Source organism: Phyllostomus discolor, chromosome 1 (genome assembly GCF_004126475.2).
Source record: "Phyllostomus discolor isolate MPI-MPIP mPhyDis1 chromosome 1, mPhyDis1.pri.v3, whole genome shotgun sequence".
Classification (NCBI taxonomy): domain Eukaryota; kingdom Metazoa; phylum Chordata; class Mammalia; order Chiroptera; family Phyllostomidae; genus Phyllostomus; species Phyllostomus discolor.
Window position 1 is genome coordinate 67,054,353 of NC_040903.2, and position 18,922 is coordinate 67,073,274.

General features: G+C 46.8%; 1 protein-coding gene across 2 annotated transcripts in view; it reads right to left on the reverse strand.

The window, feature by feature from the left end:
• The window catches only part of FAM171A1 (family with sequence similarity 171 member A1), a 127,323-nt gene that overhangs the window by 35,183 nt on the left and 73,218 nt on the right, over nt 1-18,922 (reverse strand). For both annotated transcript variants that reach the window (XM_036024131.1, XM_028505869.2), the window contains exons 3-4: nt 8,846-8,938; nt 471-629 (exon numbers count right to left, since the gene is read on the reverse strand). In XM_036024131.1, the coding sequence (XP_035880024.1) occupies nt 471-629; nt 8,846-8,938 (252 nt within the window). The remainder of the gene's footprint in view (nt 1-470; nt 630-8,845; nt 8,939-18,922) is intronic.

The window sequence follows — 18,922 nt, forward strand, 5'->3', positions numbered from 1 at the left end:
CCACCTTCCCTCCTGGCTGTGACTGACATGTGGGTGGGTGGGGCTGTGCACCTCTGCAAAGGCCAGCAAGGCAGGCTGCTCCACCAAATCCCGGGTCCCAGGGTCAGGTGGAGAGAGGCTGAGGGCAGAGGGGCAGAAAACCACTAACTCTGATCTTATACTTTAAAAGAATTACAATTTCAATTAAAAAATTCTACTCTGAATTAAATGTAGTCAGTCTACCAAAGGAGAGTTCAGAGAAAGGGCTTAAGGCAGTTGGTACCAGCAGAAAGGCTCAAGGAGACAGTCTCTAAAACTCTGCAGTGGTGCAGAGTGAATTCCTTAAGTAACAGTTTCAATGCACTTGAACTTGGAGAAAGAGCTCCCTCCCCTTTGCAACTTCAGTTCTCCCATTTAGTGCAAACACTTCAAGCCACATACAAAGATTCAAACACAGAAGCCTGGCTGAAAAAGGAAGAGACTCAAATTACCTGTTCCGTTTCCATCTAATCCTCGCAAGTATGGAAAACTGTCCACCTCGGAGGGGGAGCCGGCGGCCGTGAGGAAGGCGGTCAGGTCGCTGTAGCTGGTGTTCTCGGGCAACCGCAGAGACCTCCTCTGGAAATGCACGCGCGGCTGCGGCCGGGCACCTGCGGAAATTAACCTTTGAGTTGCATCCCCAAGGAGCAGTGTGTGTTTTCAGAAAATGCCGAAGGAGGAAGTGCTTCTCCAAGGTTTCGGCAGGGCTTCCCCTGCCCCCGCCCTCCCCTCATTGCCTCCCATCCCCCCTTCACACAGGACACGGAGATGTGACAACACGCTATTATGGGGATAGAAATAATAGCCCATTGTCACATTCGTTTCAACACAGGATGTTATTTAGGTTTTTAACAAAAAGCTTTCCAAGTGCTATTTGTGAGCAGTCTTTTCACTGCACGCACTTGCCCGTGGTCAGGGGTGACATCTTGGGAAACAAAGCCCATGTAAGGGAAACAAGCAGATGACACTGGAGATCCCCTTTGATGGGGTGCAAACACAACCCTCTCTGTCTGGTAAAACCTGGGCGAACTCCCAGACCCAGCTGAAGCAGAGCCAGGGAATGAACTGTGTGGCCTGGACGAGAAATGCAAAAAAAGAGCCCAACAGGAATGAGCACATTTCCCTCCGTGGAAGCTGCTGTTTGGCATCTAGTCTCCTCCGGAGGGTGCATCCTATTTGTGACAGATCACGGTGCAGATTTTATGAGGAAGCTCTAGTAATGTGGAATGACGCTCCTTCCCCAGGCCTCACTCTGTGCAGAAGGACAGTGGAGATGGCAGGTCCCCGTCATTCCCCTGTGACACCATCCGCAGTTTGACTTTGCTCTGGGCCTTGTTTTGATTGTAACGCCTGAACCTGTTTCACCTAATGCTGTGGTGACAGTCACAGGATGAAAAGGTGCCGAGTCATTTTGCATAAACCCAGCAAAAACATCATTTAGACAAAAATTAGTAGAAATGGGAGTTACAGCATTTACCTACAAAAGTACACGTTCCTCCCAATTAAAGTGGTTGCTCAAAGGCAAGAGTCAGTCTTGACATCCTGGTCATCATTTATGTCACCCCCGGGTGGAGGCGGACCACGCGGCTGGTGGGGGTCATGCTCCCCAAATGCATGCTGGTCTGGCCCAAAGCCCTGTCCAGAGTTGGTCATCCCTATGCTTGAGGGTTCGTTTTAATTCCGGACCAGAAATTTTTAAAGGTACACAGCTATCTAGAAGCGTTTTAGAACAAGGGAGTTCTACAGCTCAAAGGTGCAACTAGCCCACGTCTCTTCCCACAGGTGAGACCATGGGAGCCCAAAGGACTGACTGCCACACAGGCGTGGGGGCAGGCTGCCGTGACGACGGACAAGGTGCTCACAGTGCTCCCCAAACTCCTAAAAATCACTGATTAGATTTCTCAAAGGACTGCTTCTCCACTCTGTAAACCGGCCCAGCATCAGGGCCTGTGGCAGCCGGGTGCCCAGAGCCATGACAGTCCTGTGCAACTCTGGTCACCCCCAAAACTAAGGGGGCACACGCGGCAGCCCTGCTCCAGACCATCAATGCCCTGTCTTCACCCCTGAAACAGACCTTTGGTCATGTACTAGCAGCCATGTGTCGTGTGATACGTTTATTTCTGTATCTTGTAACTTGCATCTCTTGGTCTGGTCTTCTTTCCTCGGCCTTCCTGCTGTCACCTCCTGGGTCTGCACAGAGTTTGAATGCCACACGCTTCCCAGGCCTGGAGCTGTTTGCTTCTCACAGTCCCTTCCCTCCACATGTGCTGTGGCCTCTTTGGTCCCCCTCCCCACTGCCCTCGGAGATGGAAAGTCAAAGCCAACCCTGTTTTTCCCCTCCTCACTCCCAACTACACAGCAACAGTCATTAGTCCTGATATATTTTTTCAGTGAGAGTGAACTTTCTGAGACTTAATTTCCCTTTCTCTACTGTTTGTCAGCTTAAAAATGTTGCTCATGCCTGGATTTCACGCAGTGGGGGGACAAAGGACCTACTAAGATAAAGAGTGATGTGTCTAAAGTGTGACAGGGCAAAGAGGGAGCTTGTCCCTGTGAGGGTTAAGACAGAACGCAGAGTCCCACTGGTTACCCCAAACAAGGTGGGATACGTGCCCCCTTTGGGGCCTAGGAACAGCCCTGGTGAGACGGGCAGGTTGAGGTCCTTGTGACGTCTCCCTGATTACACTAGACCAGGACGAGGAGAAAGGGAGTCACACTGCACCCAAGGAAAGCACCCCAGCCCAGCCTTACGGGGTTGGCCTGGGACCCGGAAACCACAACCAAGGTGGCTCCCTGCCTCCCAGGGGCCTCGGGATCTTGTTCCAGTTCTGTGCCTGTCTGTCTTGTACCTTCTCTTGCTCTCTAATGTGCCATGCTTTTTAGTGGGAGATGCATCTCTCCACTCCCTACCCCAGTTCCCCCTCTCCCCCTGCTGCCTCCCTTCCCTTTTGTTCAGGAGAACACCTGGGTCTGCCTGCTGTGGCTGGGGGTGGGGGGCACAGAGGGGCCATGCTGGGGCAGGTCTGCTACAAGGGTATGTGGCCGGCCCGGCTGCCTTGACACATGCTGTGGCCAGCAAGGCCCGGGCACCGTCTGCTGAGGGAGCAAACACGCACCACCACGGAGCTCTGGCAGGGCCTCTGCCTGGCGAAATGACCCAGGAAACACCTGAGGGGTGTAAGAGTTGAGGCTATGCTAAGCTGTGGTGTAAATAAAATTTGAAGTGGTGTGTGTGGGGTTGGGGGAGCGTAATGTCCTTAAGTTTATCTTCATGTTGGAGCAGCTAAATTCCCCACTTTTCAGGAAGGGAGGTGACCAGGTGGGAAGGGAGAAGGAGAGTGGACGGGACAGTCTGTGGGTCTTCTCTGGATGCCTCTCGCCCACACCCCAACCGCTGCTGTTCCAGCCTTCCTCTGGTCTTCTCCCCCGCCATCCCCCAGATGCTCAGGCCCTCCTCTACCGAAAACACTGGGGCGCCCTGCCCTCTCTCAGCACTTTAAAATCTTCCTTCCCTCTTTTCTGTCTCTGTTTTCTCCCAAGGTCAACCCAAGTACCTAAACTCTTGCTTGTTTTATTGTAAGACTTGGCTCAACCAACTATTTTTGCCTTTGTCATCAACCTTCTCTACAGTCTTTTCCTCCCCAACCAAAAAACATACCCATTTCTAGGTGAGGACCTAGAAAAATAACAATAAAACGTGACTTTAACTGCTGTTTCCATAAGCAGGTGTCTTCTCTCTTTCTACCCAACCCCAGTGACACGGCTTCTACCCCCAGCACCCACTTCCCCGGGGCGAGGTCAGCTGATGACGGTGTGATCTGCTGACCCCACGACCATTTCCCAGCCCTCTGCCTCGGCCGACCTCTTCACAATGGACAACACTGTTCCCCGCCCCCGCCCAGCAACCCTCCTCCTTGGCATTCATGGCCCTGAACTCTGGTCTCTCCAGAGTCAGCCCACTCTTTCTTCTGCAAGTACTTTTCTCCTCCTCCTCCTCCTTCCCACGGAACAGCCCCTGCCACCGCTGCCGCGGCGGTTGCTGGGCTCTGTCCTCACCGACTCCCCTCTGCTGCCACACACTGGGCTGTCACCTTCCTCTCCGGCCCCAGACTCTCTGCCAAGCTCCGTGTCTGCATTTCCTCTGCCTTCTAGGCACCACAACCCGGACGCCCACCGAGCCCTCTAAAATCCTCCTCTGCCTTGCCTCCCCCTGAACAATAGCCCGTTTTCCCCAACCTCGGGTTCAACTCCAGGTCGGCACCATCGCTTGCCCTTCCTGCTATCCTGCACATTGGCTCCAGGGCCAGGATGGGCCGCCCTGCCCTGGTTAACATTTCTAGCATCATCCTGTCCTCCCCTTCTGCCTCTGCTCCACATCACCCCACGTTACCCCTGGCCTTAACTATGGCAAGAGTCTCTTAACTGGCCCCTTGCTTCAGACTTACCCCTTTTTGTCTACTCACATGCTGACTTTTCTAAAATTCTACTCTGCTTATGCCCTTTCCCGGCCAAGAACTCTTCAGTGGGTCCATACCACTTACCAAAGGAACAAATGGCAGCAACCACGAGAGACCAACGAGATGCAAACTACTACTCCATCTGCCCGTAAGTTTAGCGCTTTAAGAATTTTGAAAGTTTTTATATACATATTATTTAATATTCACTGCAGTCACGTGAAGAAGGAACTCTCGCCTCTATAGGTGAGAAGGTTGAGGCTCAAAGAGGTAAGTGACTTGCCCAAAGTCACTCTGTCTGTAAGGGGCAGAGTGAATTCTGTCCATTCGGACCTCGGTGTCCCCACCTAGCACACCATCCGACATCAGAAGGGATGGTCTACCACTGCCAGCCGGCTCTCCGCCTCTGCCGAGTGAGACTGCCCAGCTCTCGGCTCCTGCACACGTGGCCACACTCCGCGCCGTGGCTGAAGCTACTTCCCATCCTCAACTTGCAAACCAACATCCTCCCATGTCGCCTCCTCTATGCTGCCTTTCCTGATCCCACCCCAGAGCCTAAACTCTATTTCCATCTTTCTCACAGCCCTGATCTTTCCGTGTCCTGTGTTACGCTCATCTGTATAGCTGCACATCTCCCTGATCAGCGGCGCCATTGGAGGAGAACACGGGCAGTGGAATCACCTTAGCTCTATTTTTCAATCTTTCCTCTGCCACCTTCTAGTTCAGTGACTTTGGCCTTCAGGTTCTTTATCCTTAAAATGGGCATAAATCACATCTGTCTCACAGTACGGTTGTTAGGGTGCCAGATCAGGACACATATGTGTGACACCTAACGGTACCCCTCTTGGTACGTAACAGGTGCAGGATAAGCAATGATTCCCATCTCTTCTCCCCTGTCAGACGGAAGCTCCTTAATCACAGGTGCTCTGTGAAACCCATCACACTGTGTCCTGTGTATAGCTGGTACTCAACAAAGCTTACAGAACTGAATGTAAAGCTGAGTTATACTGAGCAACTCACTATGTATTAATAACGGTCTGTCTCAATTCCAACTAGGTCAGGGTTCCTCAGTCTTGGCACCATTAACATTTCGGATCAGGTGGTTCTTTGTTGGGGAACAGGGGCCATCCCACACATTTCAGTGTGTCCAATAGCATGAGTGGCCTACACCCACTTAATGCCGGTAGCAGCTCCCAAGTCAGGACATCACCAGACATTGCCCAATGTCCCTGGGGACAAAAGTGCCCTCAGCTGAAAACCGCTGTGCACGACACGGTGAGCACCCTCACGCTGACCCAACGACACGGCCGAGGGTCTCCTCTGCAGCGGGCCCCGGCTGTGGAAGGGAAAGGACACAGGCTCTGCCATCTGGAACTCAAGGGTAAAGAAGACAGTCATGGAAACAGCTTAGTTCTCACAGTGTTTTCAATGCTAAAACAAGAGATCTATGCTAAAAAAAAAAAAGTACTGGAGAAACCAAGAGAGAGCCACCAACTGTCCCAGAGAAAACAAGTTCCGTAGGTGCTACCCGAGACCTGTATCGGAGGCTGTGCGGAGGCAGATGGAAGGGACTGCGCACCTGGAGGAAGGTTTGTGTCAGGAAGGCTAAGGACCTCTGTGGGAGCCAAGTGCGGGGCCCAGGGGCAGAGGGCGAGGCTTGTAAAGGGCCTGGTATGTCCACTCAGGTGTGGACTTGATGAGGCCGGCCCTGTAGGCTCTAAGATGAAGATGACGTACTCCTCGCACTTCAGGTTTAAAAATTCTAGTTGGGGAGGTAAGGCATACTCCCAAATATGGCGGAAAGCAGGGTAGCATAATAAGATTGAGAACCCCCAGCTGGAGGGTTAAATCCATGCTTCCGGTTACAGATTAGAACAAGAGGGCAGCAAGGGAGTGAGGGGTGTGTGGAACCCCAGGGCAGGAGCCAGAGGGATGGAAGGCCCAGTGGCACCTGGCTCTGGGTGGGCTCAGGGCCCCTCTGGGACGACAAGGCAGGAGTTCGTGGATTTCACCGGAATGCTGCGGCTCTGATAGGACGCCGCTGATCCCCAGTCTGCTTCTCTCTCCACTGCCACCACCTGGCCCCCTTTTCTTCCTCATACTTCCTATTCCTTTCTCATTTGGGCTGTGGGTGGCCTGGCCTGGCTGCAGACCCATTGCACCGCAGGACCTTTCAGCTGAGATTCTGCTTCTTCTGGGTTCTTGCTTACTTAGCGGAATGTCGTTAAAAGAAAGAGGAAGAAGTGCTGATGGCTCCAGCTTTTCTCTCCCAGTTGGACCCCAGCCCCTGGCCCCACTGAGGGGTGAGGTACAAACCCCCTGGCAGCTGAGGCTGAAGAGCAAGGCACCAACGTGATTCCCATCTCCAGAGAAGGCGCAGAAAAGCCCTCCTACACCCTGAAGTAAACGGGGGAGCACAGCTTGTCTGTATTAGAGACATTAATTACAGCTGTTAGTCTCTTGGCATCGTTTCAACCGGGCTAGCAAAAGACTACAGTTTCCTGTGTTAGTAAAGACCATGAGAAGGAAGTGTAAACATTCCCGCATTTCAAGAAAACTATGGTCTCATCCCCATGTTCACTGCAGCATTATTTATAATCCCCAACACATGGAAACAACCTGAGTATCTTTCAGTGGGTGAATGGAGAAAGAAAATGTGGTCCATATAGACAATGGAGAATTATTCAGCCATAAAGAGAAAAAAATACTGCTGTTTGTGACAACATGGATGGACCTTGAGTGTGTTATGTTAAATATAGTAAGTTAGATAAATATTATATGATGTCACTTACATGTGGAATCTTACAAAGAAACAAACAAACTTACAGATACAGAGAACAGACTGGTGATGGCCAGAGTGGCAGGGGGTGATGTGTGGGCGAAATGGATGAAGGTTGTCAAAAGGTACAAACTTCCAGTTATAAAATAAGTAAGTCCTGGGGATGTGCTGTATAGCATGGTGCCTATAGTTCGTAACACTGTATTGCACATCTGAATATTGCTAAGAGAATCGATCTTAAAAGTTATCATAAGAAAAAAATTAGTAACTATGTATGGTGATAAGTATTAACTAGACATAGTGTGGCAATGATATATATGTGTGTGTGCATATATATAAATAAAGTATTTATATATATATGTGTGTGTGTATATATATATAATCATTATGTTGTACACCTAAAACTGGGAGAAAAGGAAAACCATTATGTTTTAGTTGTGAAACAATAAGAGCAGAGCTAATCAAAGAAAAACTGGAGGGACCTTGGCTGATGAGCATAGGCCACGGTGCAGTTCTGATGAGAATGGGAGCCGAGGTCCTGGGTCTGCCCTCTCAGGGGAGAGAAAAGAAGGTGCCTCGTGGCTTTCACTGTGCTCCTTGCCCACCTCAAGTTACATGTCTATTGGACGTGTCTACACATTTTTCTCTTCAAACCCATCTTCTAGGAGCAGCGGCTACACGCTCACCTCAGCTACTTAATAAAAAAAGAACAAATGAGTTCAGCTCATTTGCAAATGGCACACGAGTGTGATTAGATAAAGAATTAGTAGCATACACAGCATTAGAACACAGAAGTAAACAAAAACTAATGTGGTGAAGCATTAAAATCCAGAAAACAGCATTTTTGAGGCCCATGACTTAGGTGGAAGAAACTGACCTCAGCACAGAAACACGTTTGACACAAGCTTTATTCCCAATTGTAAGCCAACATCAACTAAAGGGAGAGACCCTCAAGCTCTCTGTGTCCCCTCAAGAAAGGTTAGAAGGGGGAGGCATAGTTACACACATTGCTGTATGTGATGTGGATTAAACTAGGGACAACACAGAACAAAAAGCCACACTTGAATGCTCACAAATGTTTTTCTGTTTTGACTGGGGAGGGTACTTTTTATTGTGGTAAAAACCCTGTAACATTAAATGTACCATCCTAACCATTTTTCAGTGTATAGTTCAGTTCAGTGGTGTTAAGTATATTTACATTGTTGTGCAACAGATTTCTAGAACCACTTTGTTTTGCAAACAAACTGTATGCTCGAATGCCCACAGTCCTTTCAAGAGCAACCCTGTCTACTGGTCAGTGAGGCGCAGGCTGGGTCCTGGCTCTGACCTCAGGAGGCGGACATCCTCTCCTTTGCAGAAAGAGAGGTGTGGTGTGGACAGAATGGGGGGCCCCTTCTTTTCTCTCAACATGTAACAGTTGTGCCTACAAAACGAGATCACACCCAATGGACAGTTTTACCAAAATTCAAGTGCGCTGTGCCCCAGCTTTGGATAAATTCACTGTCGTCACTATCTGACAATCAGCTGTCCCTCAAAAGATTTTAGTAGTTGGCCCTAAAGTGACTGTTGCTTCTCTTTTAAATATTCAACATACCTTGGAATCCTGAGACTATTTGGACAACATCTTCATAAACCATTAGAGTGGCAGACCGTTCCGGAAGCAGACCAAGGCTCAGTGAAGAAAACACTGCAGACACAGAAATAGACATAAGGAAATTGTGACATAAATATATATTTAGTCTCTGCCCTGGTTCCTGACACAGAACTCCTAAATCCCATGTAATTTCCTGAGTGATAGGGGTGACAGGGGTGTCTTTTAATGAGGGGACTCTGGGTGGTTCCTGGATTGGGGCTGGTCACCAGGAAGATCAAGCCATGATTAGAACCTGGGAATCTGCAGCCCCACCCCCATCCTCTGGGAGAAGGAAAGGGCTGGAGATTGAGTTAATGACTGGGCATCCCTATGTGATGAAATCTCAAGGAAAACACCCAAAGTAGGGGATCTGCAGTGCTTCTGGGCTGACAAATACACGTGTGTGCCAAGATGAAGCAGCACCCCAACTGCACAGCGACCGAAGCTGCTGCACTCAGAGCCCTTCCAGATCTTGCCCCATGCACCTCTCCTTCTGGCTGTCCACCTGTATTCTTTACAATATGCTTTATAACAAAGGATGATGTATGTTAAATGTTTCCCTGAGTCCTATGAGCTATGTAGCAAATTACTGAACCTGAGGGGGGCTCATGGAGACGTCTGATTTTGGCTGGTCAGTCAGAAGTCAAGAGGCAACCTGGGACTTAAATCGGAAGTAGGGAGGGTGTGTGGGACTGAGCCCTGAACCTGTGAGGGCCGCACTAACTCCGGGTAGTTAGCGTCAGAACTGAAGTGAGTGGCAGGACCTGCAGTTGGTGTCCAGAGAGTTGGAGAATTGACTGGTTTGAGGAAAACACCCACTTGTTTGGTGTCAGACGTGAGAGAAGGGAAACAGCTTTTCCTTTCAGAGAGACTTTCGCCTTGTCACGGGAGTGTCGCCATCCCTCAGGTGACAGTGGTTTATCCTACAACCGCCAGCCACTGTTTCATTTGTTAAAGGTTTTTAGTAAAGCATCTGAACCTCTTCACATAGGAATATGTAAAAAGTTACAATATACACACTATACACATGTAGAATACTCATATATATAACATTAGATATTAACATGAACAAAGACTTCAAAAGTATGTGCTATGGTTATTGTGTGCCTGATGATAAAAGAATATTCTGGGAACTAATAAGATGATAGAACTCATGCTATTTCATTTTATTTATTTATTTTAAATTATACTTTGTTGTTAATGCTATTACAATAGCACTAGTTGTCCCAATTTTTCCCCTTTGGCGCCCTCCACCCAGCCCCCCACCCCAACACCCTCAGGAAGTCCCCACACCATTGTTGGTGTCCATGGGTTGTGCCTGTATGTTCATTGGCTACTCCATTCCCTCTGCTGTACTTTGCATCCCCATGGTTATTCTGTAACTACCAATTAGTTCCTCTTAATCCCCTCACCTTTTTCACCCAGCCCCGCCCCCCCCCCCCCTTCGCCCCGGCAACCATCAAAATGTTTTCTGTAGCTAGGTTTCTGTATTGTTCTGCTTGTTTGTTTATTATTATTTTTAGATTCAATTGTTGATAGATATGTATTTATTGCCATTTTATTCATATTTTTTATCTTAAAGTAGACCCTTTTATTTAAAAACATTTAATTTATTTACTTTTTTTTTGGAGAGAGGAGAAGGGAGGGAGAAAGAGAAGGACAGAAACATTAGTGTGTGGTTGCCTCTCACACGCCCCCCACTGGGGACCTGGCCTGCAACCCAGGCATGTGCCCTGACTGGGAATCAACTGGAGACCCTTTGGTTCATAGGCCTACACTCAATCCACTGAGCAACACCAGCCAGGGCTTAAAGAAACCCTTTAATGCAGGGGTCTCCATGTAGACTGGGCTGTGGACTTGGACCAGTACTGGTCCAGGCCTGTCAGGAACTGGGCTGTCCAGCAGGAGGTGGGCTTGAATGTCACATGTTTGAATCCTCCTGAAACCATGTCCCTGACCACCCCCCTGACCCCATCCATGGAAAAACTGTCTTCCATGAAACCAGTCCCTGGTTCCAAGATGTTTATGAAATGTTAAAGTTTAAGATTTCATATAATACTTTTTTGGTGGTGATGAATTCCTTTAGCCTTTTCTTGTCTGAGGGGCTCTTTATTTGTCAATTCTAAATGATAGCTTTCTTGGGTAGAGTTATCTTGGTTGTGAATCCTTGCCTTTCACGACTTTGAATACTTCTTTCCAGCCCCTTCTTGCCTATAAGATTTCTTTTGAGAAATCAGCTGATAGTCTTATGGGAGCTCCCTTATAGGTAACTAACTGCTTTTCCCTTGCTGCTTTTAAAATTCTTTGTATTTAACCGCTGGCATTTTAATTATGATGTGTTTTGGTGTGGGCCTCTTTGGGTTCATCTTGTGTGGACTCTCTGTGCATCCTGGACTTATATGTTTATTTCCTTCACCAAGTTAAGGAAGTTTTCTGTCATTATTTTTTCAAATAGGTTTCCAAAACTTGTGCTATTTCAAAAATTAAGTACCCCTGGACTTTTAACTAAAAGATTCACAAAGCCTACAAGTTTCTGAGTAAACCATGAATTTAAGAGAAAACAAATAAACATATTATGGAATAATAATCACTAATGTTACTGAACCCTTCCTAACTTGCCAGGCATTGCTCTGTGTTTTAATTTTGGTGATTTATTGAAATCTCAAAACAACTCTGTACAATAGGCATTATTAACATACCCATTTGACAAGTAAGGAAACAGGTTTACAGATAAGGGATTAACTTGTCCAAGATCGTGCAGGGGGAAAATACTGGAGCTGGGGTTTGAAGTCTGGATTCTGTTCTCAATCACCATGCTTCAAGAACTCATATTCAAAGTTCAAGTGTCTAAGTTAAAAGAGGACAAACATGAGGCCTGGAGAGGTAAAGTGACTTTCAGGGAAAATACTAGGAACCGGAAATATTAAATGCCAAGAATATCAGTGACTTAGGATTACTGGCTCTTAGTTGTGCCAAGGGAACCAGTCAGCTGGCCTTGGATGTAACCCCTCTACAGAGGCATCATACTTAGCTGCCACTACCTACAAGGCCCAGTGGTCCATGTGCGGAATAGATCAGAGCTGGAGCCAGTGGGCCTTCAAGGGCTCTTCTTTAGGAGGGGGCTATATGGCAAGTGCCATGAGAAAGCTAAGAAGGCATCATGGTGCTACCAAAAACAGCCTAGCAGTTCCTGCAAATGTTAAACACAGTTTCCATGGGAGCCAGCAATTCCACTCCTGGGTATATACTCAAGAGAGCTGAGAATATGTTCCCACAAAAACCTGTGCATAAATGTCCACAGCAACATTAGTCATAATAGCCAAAGAGTAGAAACAACCCGATGTCCATCAACCAATGAAAAGGAAAACAAAGTGTGTTCTATCCACACAATGGAATATCGTTCACCCATAAAAAGGAACAATGTGCTGATTCAGGCTGCAACATGAATGGACCTTGAAAACATTATGTTAAGTGAATGATGCCAGATACAAAAGGTCATGTATTACAGGATTCCGTTTACCTGCACTATCCATAGTGACAGATTAGTGGTTGCCAGGGGCTGGAGGGAGTAAGAAAGAATAAGCTGATGCAAATCGGTGTGGGTATTTTTGAGGGTGAGGAAAATATTCTGGGATCAGACAGTGGTGATTGTTACATAACCCTGTGAACTGCACACTTCAGAATGGTGAATTTTACAGTATATGAATTATATTCCAAATACAAAATAAAAACAAGTATTTAAGAGAGAAAAAAGAATCCATCTCAGGGGTTCAATGTTGGGAGAAAAATCCACACCAGGTTGGAGGAGGGGGGATCAGGTAATGCCTGAGAGCTAGAACTAATGGGAGGAACCCTAACTGAGACAAATCTTGCAAAACCACTTCAAAGGTAAACTTAACCTTCGTTAACAATGATACCTTCACCTGGTAGGACCATGCCTAATGGCCAGAGAGAAAGGGCCAGATTGTTCTGCCTGTAGGAAACTACTCACCTCAAAGCTCAGGCAGGTGTTGCACTCCCTGTGTCTCCCAGCACAGGTGCCTGGACACTGTCCTGCTCCATGAGAGAGCTCGAGACCTCTGTGCTGGCTGGGGGGCGGGGCGGGGAACTCTGGGCTCTGAAACCACCTGTGATCATCTCGGATGTGTGTGACCATCACAAGGTGTTTTAAAAACGTTTCTAACAAAAACATTTGGTACTTCCATATAAGAAGCATCTGTTCTAGCAAACTGTTTCTCAAACCTTATTTTGTATAGGAGAAAAAAAACCATTTCTTGTCATGAGTGTGCTGTGTGGTGGTAAAGGCACCAGAAGGGGCTTCCTGAATCAGGAGGGAGGGACTGTGAACTTCTGATGGACCGCGTGCCCCAGTGGGAGGGAGGTGGCAGAGATGCTCAGGTCTGCTGGTAGGTGGTATTTTAACTGTCACAGGGGAGATGCTAACTAGTGGCTGGAGGTTCTTGTCATGCCAAGGAGAGGTGTGTTCTCCGATAGGCAGAGAGGAAGGGACATTTCACTCTACCTGGGAGAGTCAGGAAGATTTAATGCCACACTGGGCACTCGAGGACAGAAGGCAAATTTTCTTTTTTTTTCCTCCTGATCTGTCAATTGCCTTTTCATATTCTTTTTTTTTTAATTTAATTTATTTATTTTTAGAGAGGGAAGGGAGGGAGAAAGAGAGAGAGAGAGAAACATCAATGTGCGGTTGCTGGGGGCCGTGGCCTGCAACCTAGGCATGTGCCCTGGCTGGGAATCGAACCTGCGATGCCTGGTTCGCAGCCCGAGCTCAATCCACTGAGCTATGCCAGCCAGGGCAGAAGGCAAACTTACCAAGAGAACAACAGTAGAGGAATAATAGTGCAGGCAAATAGGAAGAGAGTATAATCTCAGATTCCTGCAGAGAATAGCAAATTGCTCAGGATGACTGGACTGTGACATATGTAAGGGAGAAGCCACTGGGGCAGGAGGGTCTGTGTGTTGTGTTTAGTCTAAACATTATCCCAAGGACACCAAAAGACTTTAGGAAGATGTGTGAACTTATATATACATGCACACGTGTGCGTTTATACATATACCCATATTTTGCCATGTATAATGTGACTTTTTTGCCTGAAATTTTTAGGGAAAAATAAGGATGTGCATTATACATATGTACTGCTAATTCTATATTTATATAAATATTCTTAATTCCTTTGTTTATGTTTATGCATTAAAAGTATAACTCTAGAAAGCAATAATATCTGTACATAGAATAATACCCTGGAATACGATAATAGATTTTATTTCTAAATATAACTAAATAAAAATTGAATTAAAAATTTAAACAAAATATTTTTTTCCTGAAAGTCTGGGTCAAAAATGTGGGTGCACATTATACACCGCAAAATATATATAGGAGGTCTCTCCAGAAAGTATCCAGCCATGTACTATGAAAAATAGAGACATTTACAGTAGACAACACAAGATACAAGAAACATTGTACATCAGACAAGGACGCCTCAGTCCCCTCCAAAGTAGGAAACTTGGGACCTCACACAGTTCTCCCAGCATCTCTTCCACTGTTCAAAATACTTTGCAAAACCCTTTGTTGTAATCGCCATCAGCTTCCCCATTGTATTTCCCTGAATCTCACCAACAGTTTGAAAACTCTTCCCTTTCAAAGGTGATTTTAGTTTTGGGAAAAGACAGAAGTCACAGGGTGTCAAATCTGGGCTGTAGGGGGGCCAAGTCACCTGGGTGACTTGAAGCTTCACCAAAAAACTGCACCAGACGTGACACATGAACCGAAGCACTGTCATGATGAAGCTGCCAATCACCAGTTGCCCCCAGCTGTGGCCTTCTGAATCATCCAAATAGTTTCCATGGAGGAATGTTCAAGTTTAATGCAAAACTCTATGCAAATTTGTTGCTATACTCCGTCATTTTGAATGTGATGGCCACACAGTACATGTGCTCACTCAATGTCATCTACCGCCCCCACTGACTAGTACAGTGAAGTTGTCATTGTTCACACATGTGCATTCCAGTATACTCTCCTGGACTGCCAGGTTACATCAATGTCACACAAACCATTCTTGTTATATTAACAATAGCTGGATTTTTTCTGGACAGACCTCACACACATATGTATGTATATGTGTGTATATATATGTATACACATGCACACATATATATACACACACAAATATCTATATATAATGACACTAATGCTTAGTAAAATAGAGGGTGGTTTGAAGAAGCTAGCCAGCCACTGCTGCAGTAGTCCTGGACCACTGCAAAAGGTCCAGGGGGCAATCACTATGGAGATGAAAATAATCAAGATGTGGAATTATAGTCCTTAGTTGATGGATTACATTTTATATAGCTTAATTTGTTTTACCTATTTGCCAAGCTGAGTCATCCACCCACCCTGAATCTATACGTCCTTCCTTGAAAATGAAAAATATATGTATCTCCCAGGAACTAGTCAAGGATGAAAAAAGAAATCCACTCCAAAATCTCATATGCATGCTTATTCAAACAAAACCATGTGTGTACATGTAGTAAAGAAAGCATTTGTTTTCTTTAGTTTCAAGTTTTTAACATGCAGGGTGGGCAAAAGTATGTTTACAGTTGTAAGTATGTGAAACAGTTTGTTCTTTTATTATTTACTTATTACATTATTTGCCTTCTTCTTATTGTCATTACTTCGTATCCTTATTTATGATTTGTCTTTTAGGTTATGATAGCTGATAATTTAACCTGTTTGTCCACCCCTGCACTTTACAAGAGGCTTCCAACTTTTCTCTCTTCCTCATCCAATTATCTGGAATACCAGAAGTGCTAGTTGGCTTCCAAAATTACACATGAAAAAAATAATCTTCTCTGCTTTTCACAATAGACGAGTCTAAATTTTGGCCACATTTTCTGTGAGAGTCTAGTCAAAAGAATCTTTCTTATGTTGACAAGACAACTGGAGAAAAATAACCAGAGACATGGGAGGGCCCTTGAAATTCAGTCTTATTGTTACAGGGTGCAGCCAAGAGGGGGGACCCCAAATAGGCATTTGAAATGGGGTCCAGAATTCAAGGTGTCCAGGAGATTTTAAGATGTCTCCACCCCTTCCCCTACGGGTGTGAGTTGGGGGAAGGGGCACACAGAGCAAGAACATTCAGGGCAGCTTTGCAGCTAATCCATGGCATGGTCATTTAACATACCTATAGCCTTTGGCTGGTCACTTAGATATGCTAAATAGCTATGGTCATGCTCAAGGCCAGGGGGATGAAAAGGGATCTCCCCCCAAGATGTAACTGGGGGGCAGGTCCTCCGAGTTACAGCGCCTGCGTGGGAGCTTGGAGAAGATTGGCTCCATGACATGGGGTCACACCTGCCCAGACCCATGATGACAACCAGAAAAGCTGGAGAAGACAGCAGATTGAGGGCAAGTGTGCCCGAGTGTAGGAGAAGTCGGAAATGGGGCTGCAGAGGAAGATTGGCACAGGGATTTAAACCCAGACACGGCAGCCATTGGTGGGGGGAACCACACGGCCTTGACAGAGTGGAGACTCCCAAAGCCCTGAGAGGGAGAACCATGTGGCCTTGACAGAGTGGGGACTCCCGCAGCCCTGAGGGAGAGAACCATGCGGTTTTGGCTGAGTGGGGACTCCCGTGGCCCTGGGAGAGAGGACCACATGCCTTTGCCAGAGTGGGGACCCCCACAGCTTTAGAAGGGGGAACCACCACCTGGTTTTAGCAGAGATCCCGGCGACTCAGCTGAGGGTGCCGGGAACCCAGGGAGGTCTCCCAGTCGAGATGGATTTCCTTTCCTGAGATACGGTACTCTGGACTGGGCAAAAGGGGAAGGAAGGAAGGACTATGTCTGTTTGTGGGTGTTTTAAGGGACTTTAGGATTTTTGATAAAGAGATTAGGTCACTACTTTAAGTTTGTATAGCATTAAATAAACATTTCCTTTCCTTTTCACGAATCTCTGGCATTGAGAGACGTCTTTCCTCGGGCGGCGGACATAACAGACCTGGGGGCTTCTTTCAATAATAGTGTATCGTCCCAGGCCCCCCCTTGTTTGTTCTGTAACATTATTAATTTAGGTTAGAAATGAGAAATGTGGGCTCAGAGAGCATGATGGGGCCACACGTGCAGGGCTGGCTGCGGCAGGCAGGGGAGACCCAGGTACCTTCATGCCTGGTCCAAAGCTCTTCCACTTAAACTACACTGTCCCCATTATTTGACTCATTTAAGAAAATGTACACTAGGGGAATGACTGCTTTTTCTCAAATGATCATGTTAACAAAGTCCAAATGAATAAATTATAGTTGATCCTCATTATTGGTGAGTGAGCCACTTCACTAAGATGTATCTTCAATCTCCTAATCAATACTTGTGGTGCCTCACCTGTGCACGCACAGAGCAGTCTTCAACTGCTCTGTGCACATTCCCAGCTCAGGCCAAACAAGGCAACACCACGCTGCCTTCTTGTTTTAGCTCTCACGCCACAAGCATTCCTTTTTGTGATCTCTTTGGGCTTTCTGGATTTTGACTGCTCAGTATTTCTTGGATTTATCTCTATTTTTCTAAAATTACCCTAAATAGTCTTTTTAGTAATATCTATATGATCTTCTATAGCTCACAAAAACAGTGGTCTCAACCTCTAGTGAAAACTTTTATCCATAGGAGGAGAGGGGGGTTGTTTGTTAAAATGCAAACTCCTGGGTCACCCTCCCCAAATAAATAGTTGAGTCCTGACATCTGTATGTTTTTTACAAGCACCTCCTGGTGCTAATAACCATTCACCCTCAAGACTCAGTTCCCCTCTCACACCCTCTCAGAAGCCCTCATTCACTCACCTAGGCTGGTTAACAGTCCTCCTAGGCACACACACGTGCGCGCACACACACGCCACACTTAGCTCCCATGTGTCCCCAGAGGCAGCAGGGACCTTGGTGGAGTGCCTCCAGTGTTCTGTGGCACAGAGATGAGCACTAACGTGGGTACTCTGCCAGGTGCTGTGTTGGGTGCCACATATTTACAGAGCACCCACTGTGTTTTAGGCATTGTAAGCTAGCTCACGTATGTTCACTACTTTTTAATCAGAATGATTCCATGAGGTGGTATTAGCTCCAATGTACAGACACTGGCATCAAAGCTAGAGGGGCTCAAGCACAGACTGGGAGCCAGAACCCAGGTCATTTGGTGTCCCAAACCCACGCTTCCCCCATTATCCTGCCAGCCGTCAGCCTATCCCTGTTGCTCTTCTAATGGTGTGAACATATGTATGTTGTGGTCTGTGCACTGGATGGAGCCTTAAGTAAGGGGATAGGAGAGACCTGAGGGCTGCTCCCCACCTACCCCACCCCAAGCTGAATCTGTGTCAGGCACTATTCTCGCTCCCTGTGATGGACAGCTACTTTGAAGTGGTGAACGGTAAAGTGACACTGGGATGTAAAATAAGGAATATGTATTTGGTCGTGGTCTCCATTCTGAGTACAGAGCTTCTAAAACCCTTGGCATTTCCTAAGTGATGAGAGCTATAGAGGTGTCTTTTGTTATTCATAATAAGCCCCTTTTGGCCATGCTGGAGTTTACGTTATAATGTAATACAACGTAACATATTATATACTATAGTGGTCTTCGGAAAGCCCACTTAGGTTATCTAGGGATAACCTAAGGATGGGAGGTGGTTGCCAGGAACCATCCACACATGAGAGGGTCGGAACTTTCAGGGGAGGGGAGAGGGCCTGGAGGTTGAATCCATCACCCAGAGCCAAAGATTTAGTCAACCATGTCTATGTACTGAAGCCTCCATAGAAACCCAAAAGGGCAGGTTTGGATAGCCTCCTGGCTGGCGCACGCGTGGAGGTGTTGGGAGGGGTGCACACCTGGAGAACCTGAAAGTCCTGTGCTCCTTCCCACACACCTTGCCTGATGCATCTCTTCAAGCTTCCAGTTTCTTTAGTAACCTTTATAATAAATCAGTAATCTAGTAAGTACATTGTTTCTCTCAGTTCTGTGAGCCATTCTAGAAAATCAGTCAATCCCCAAGG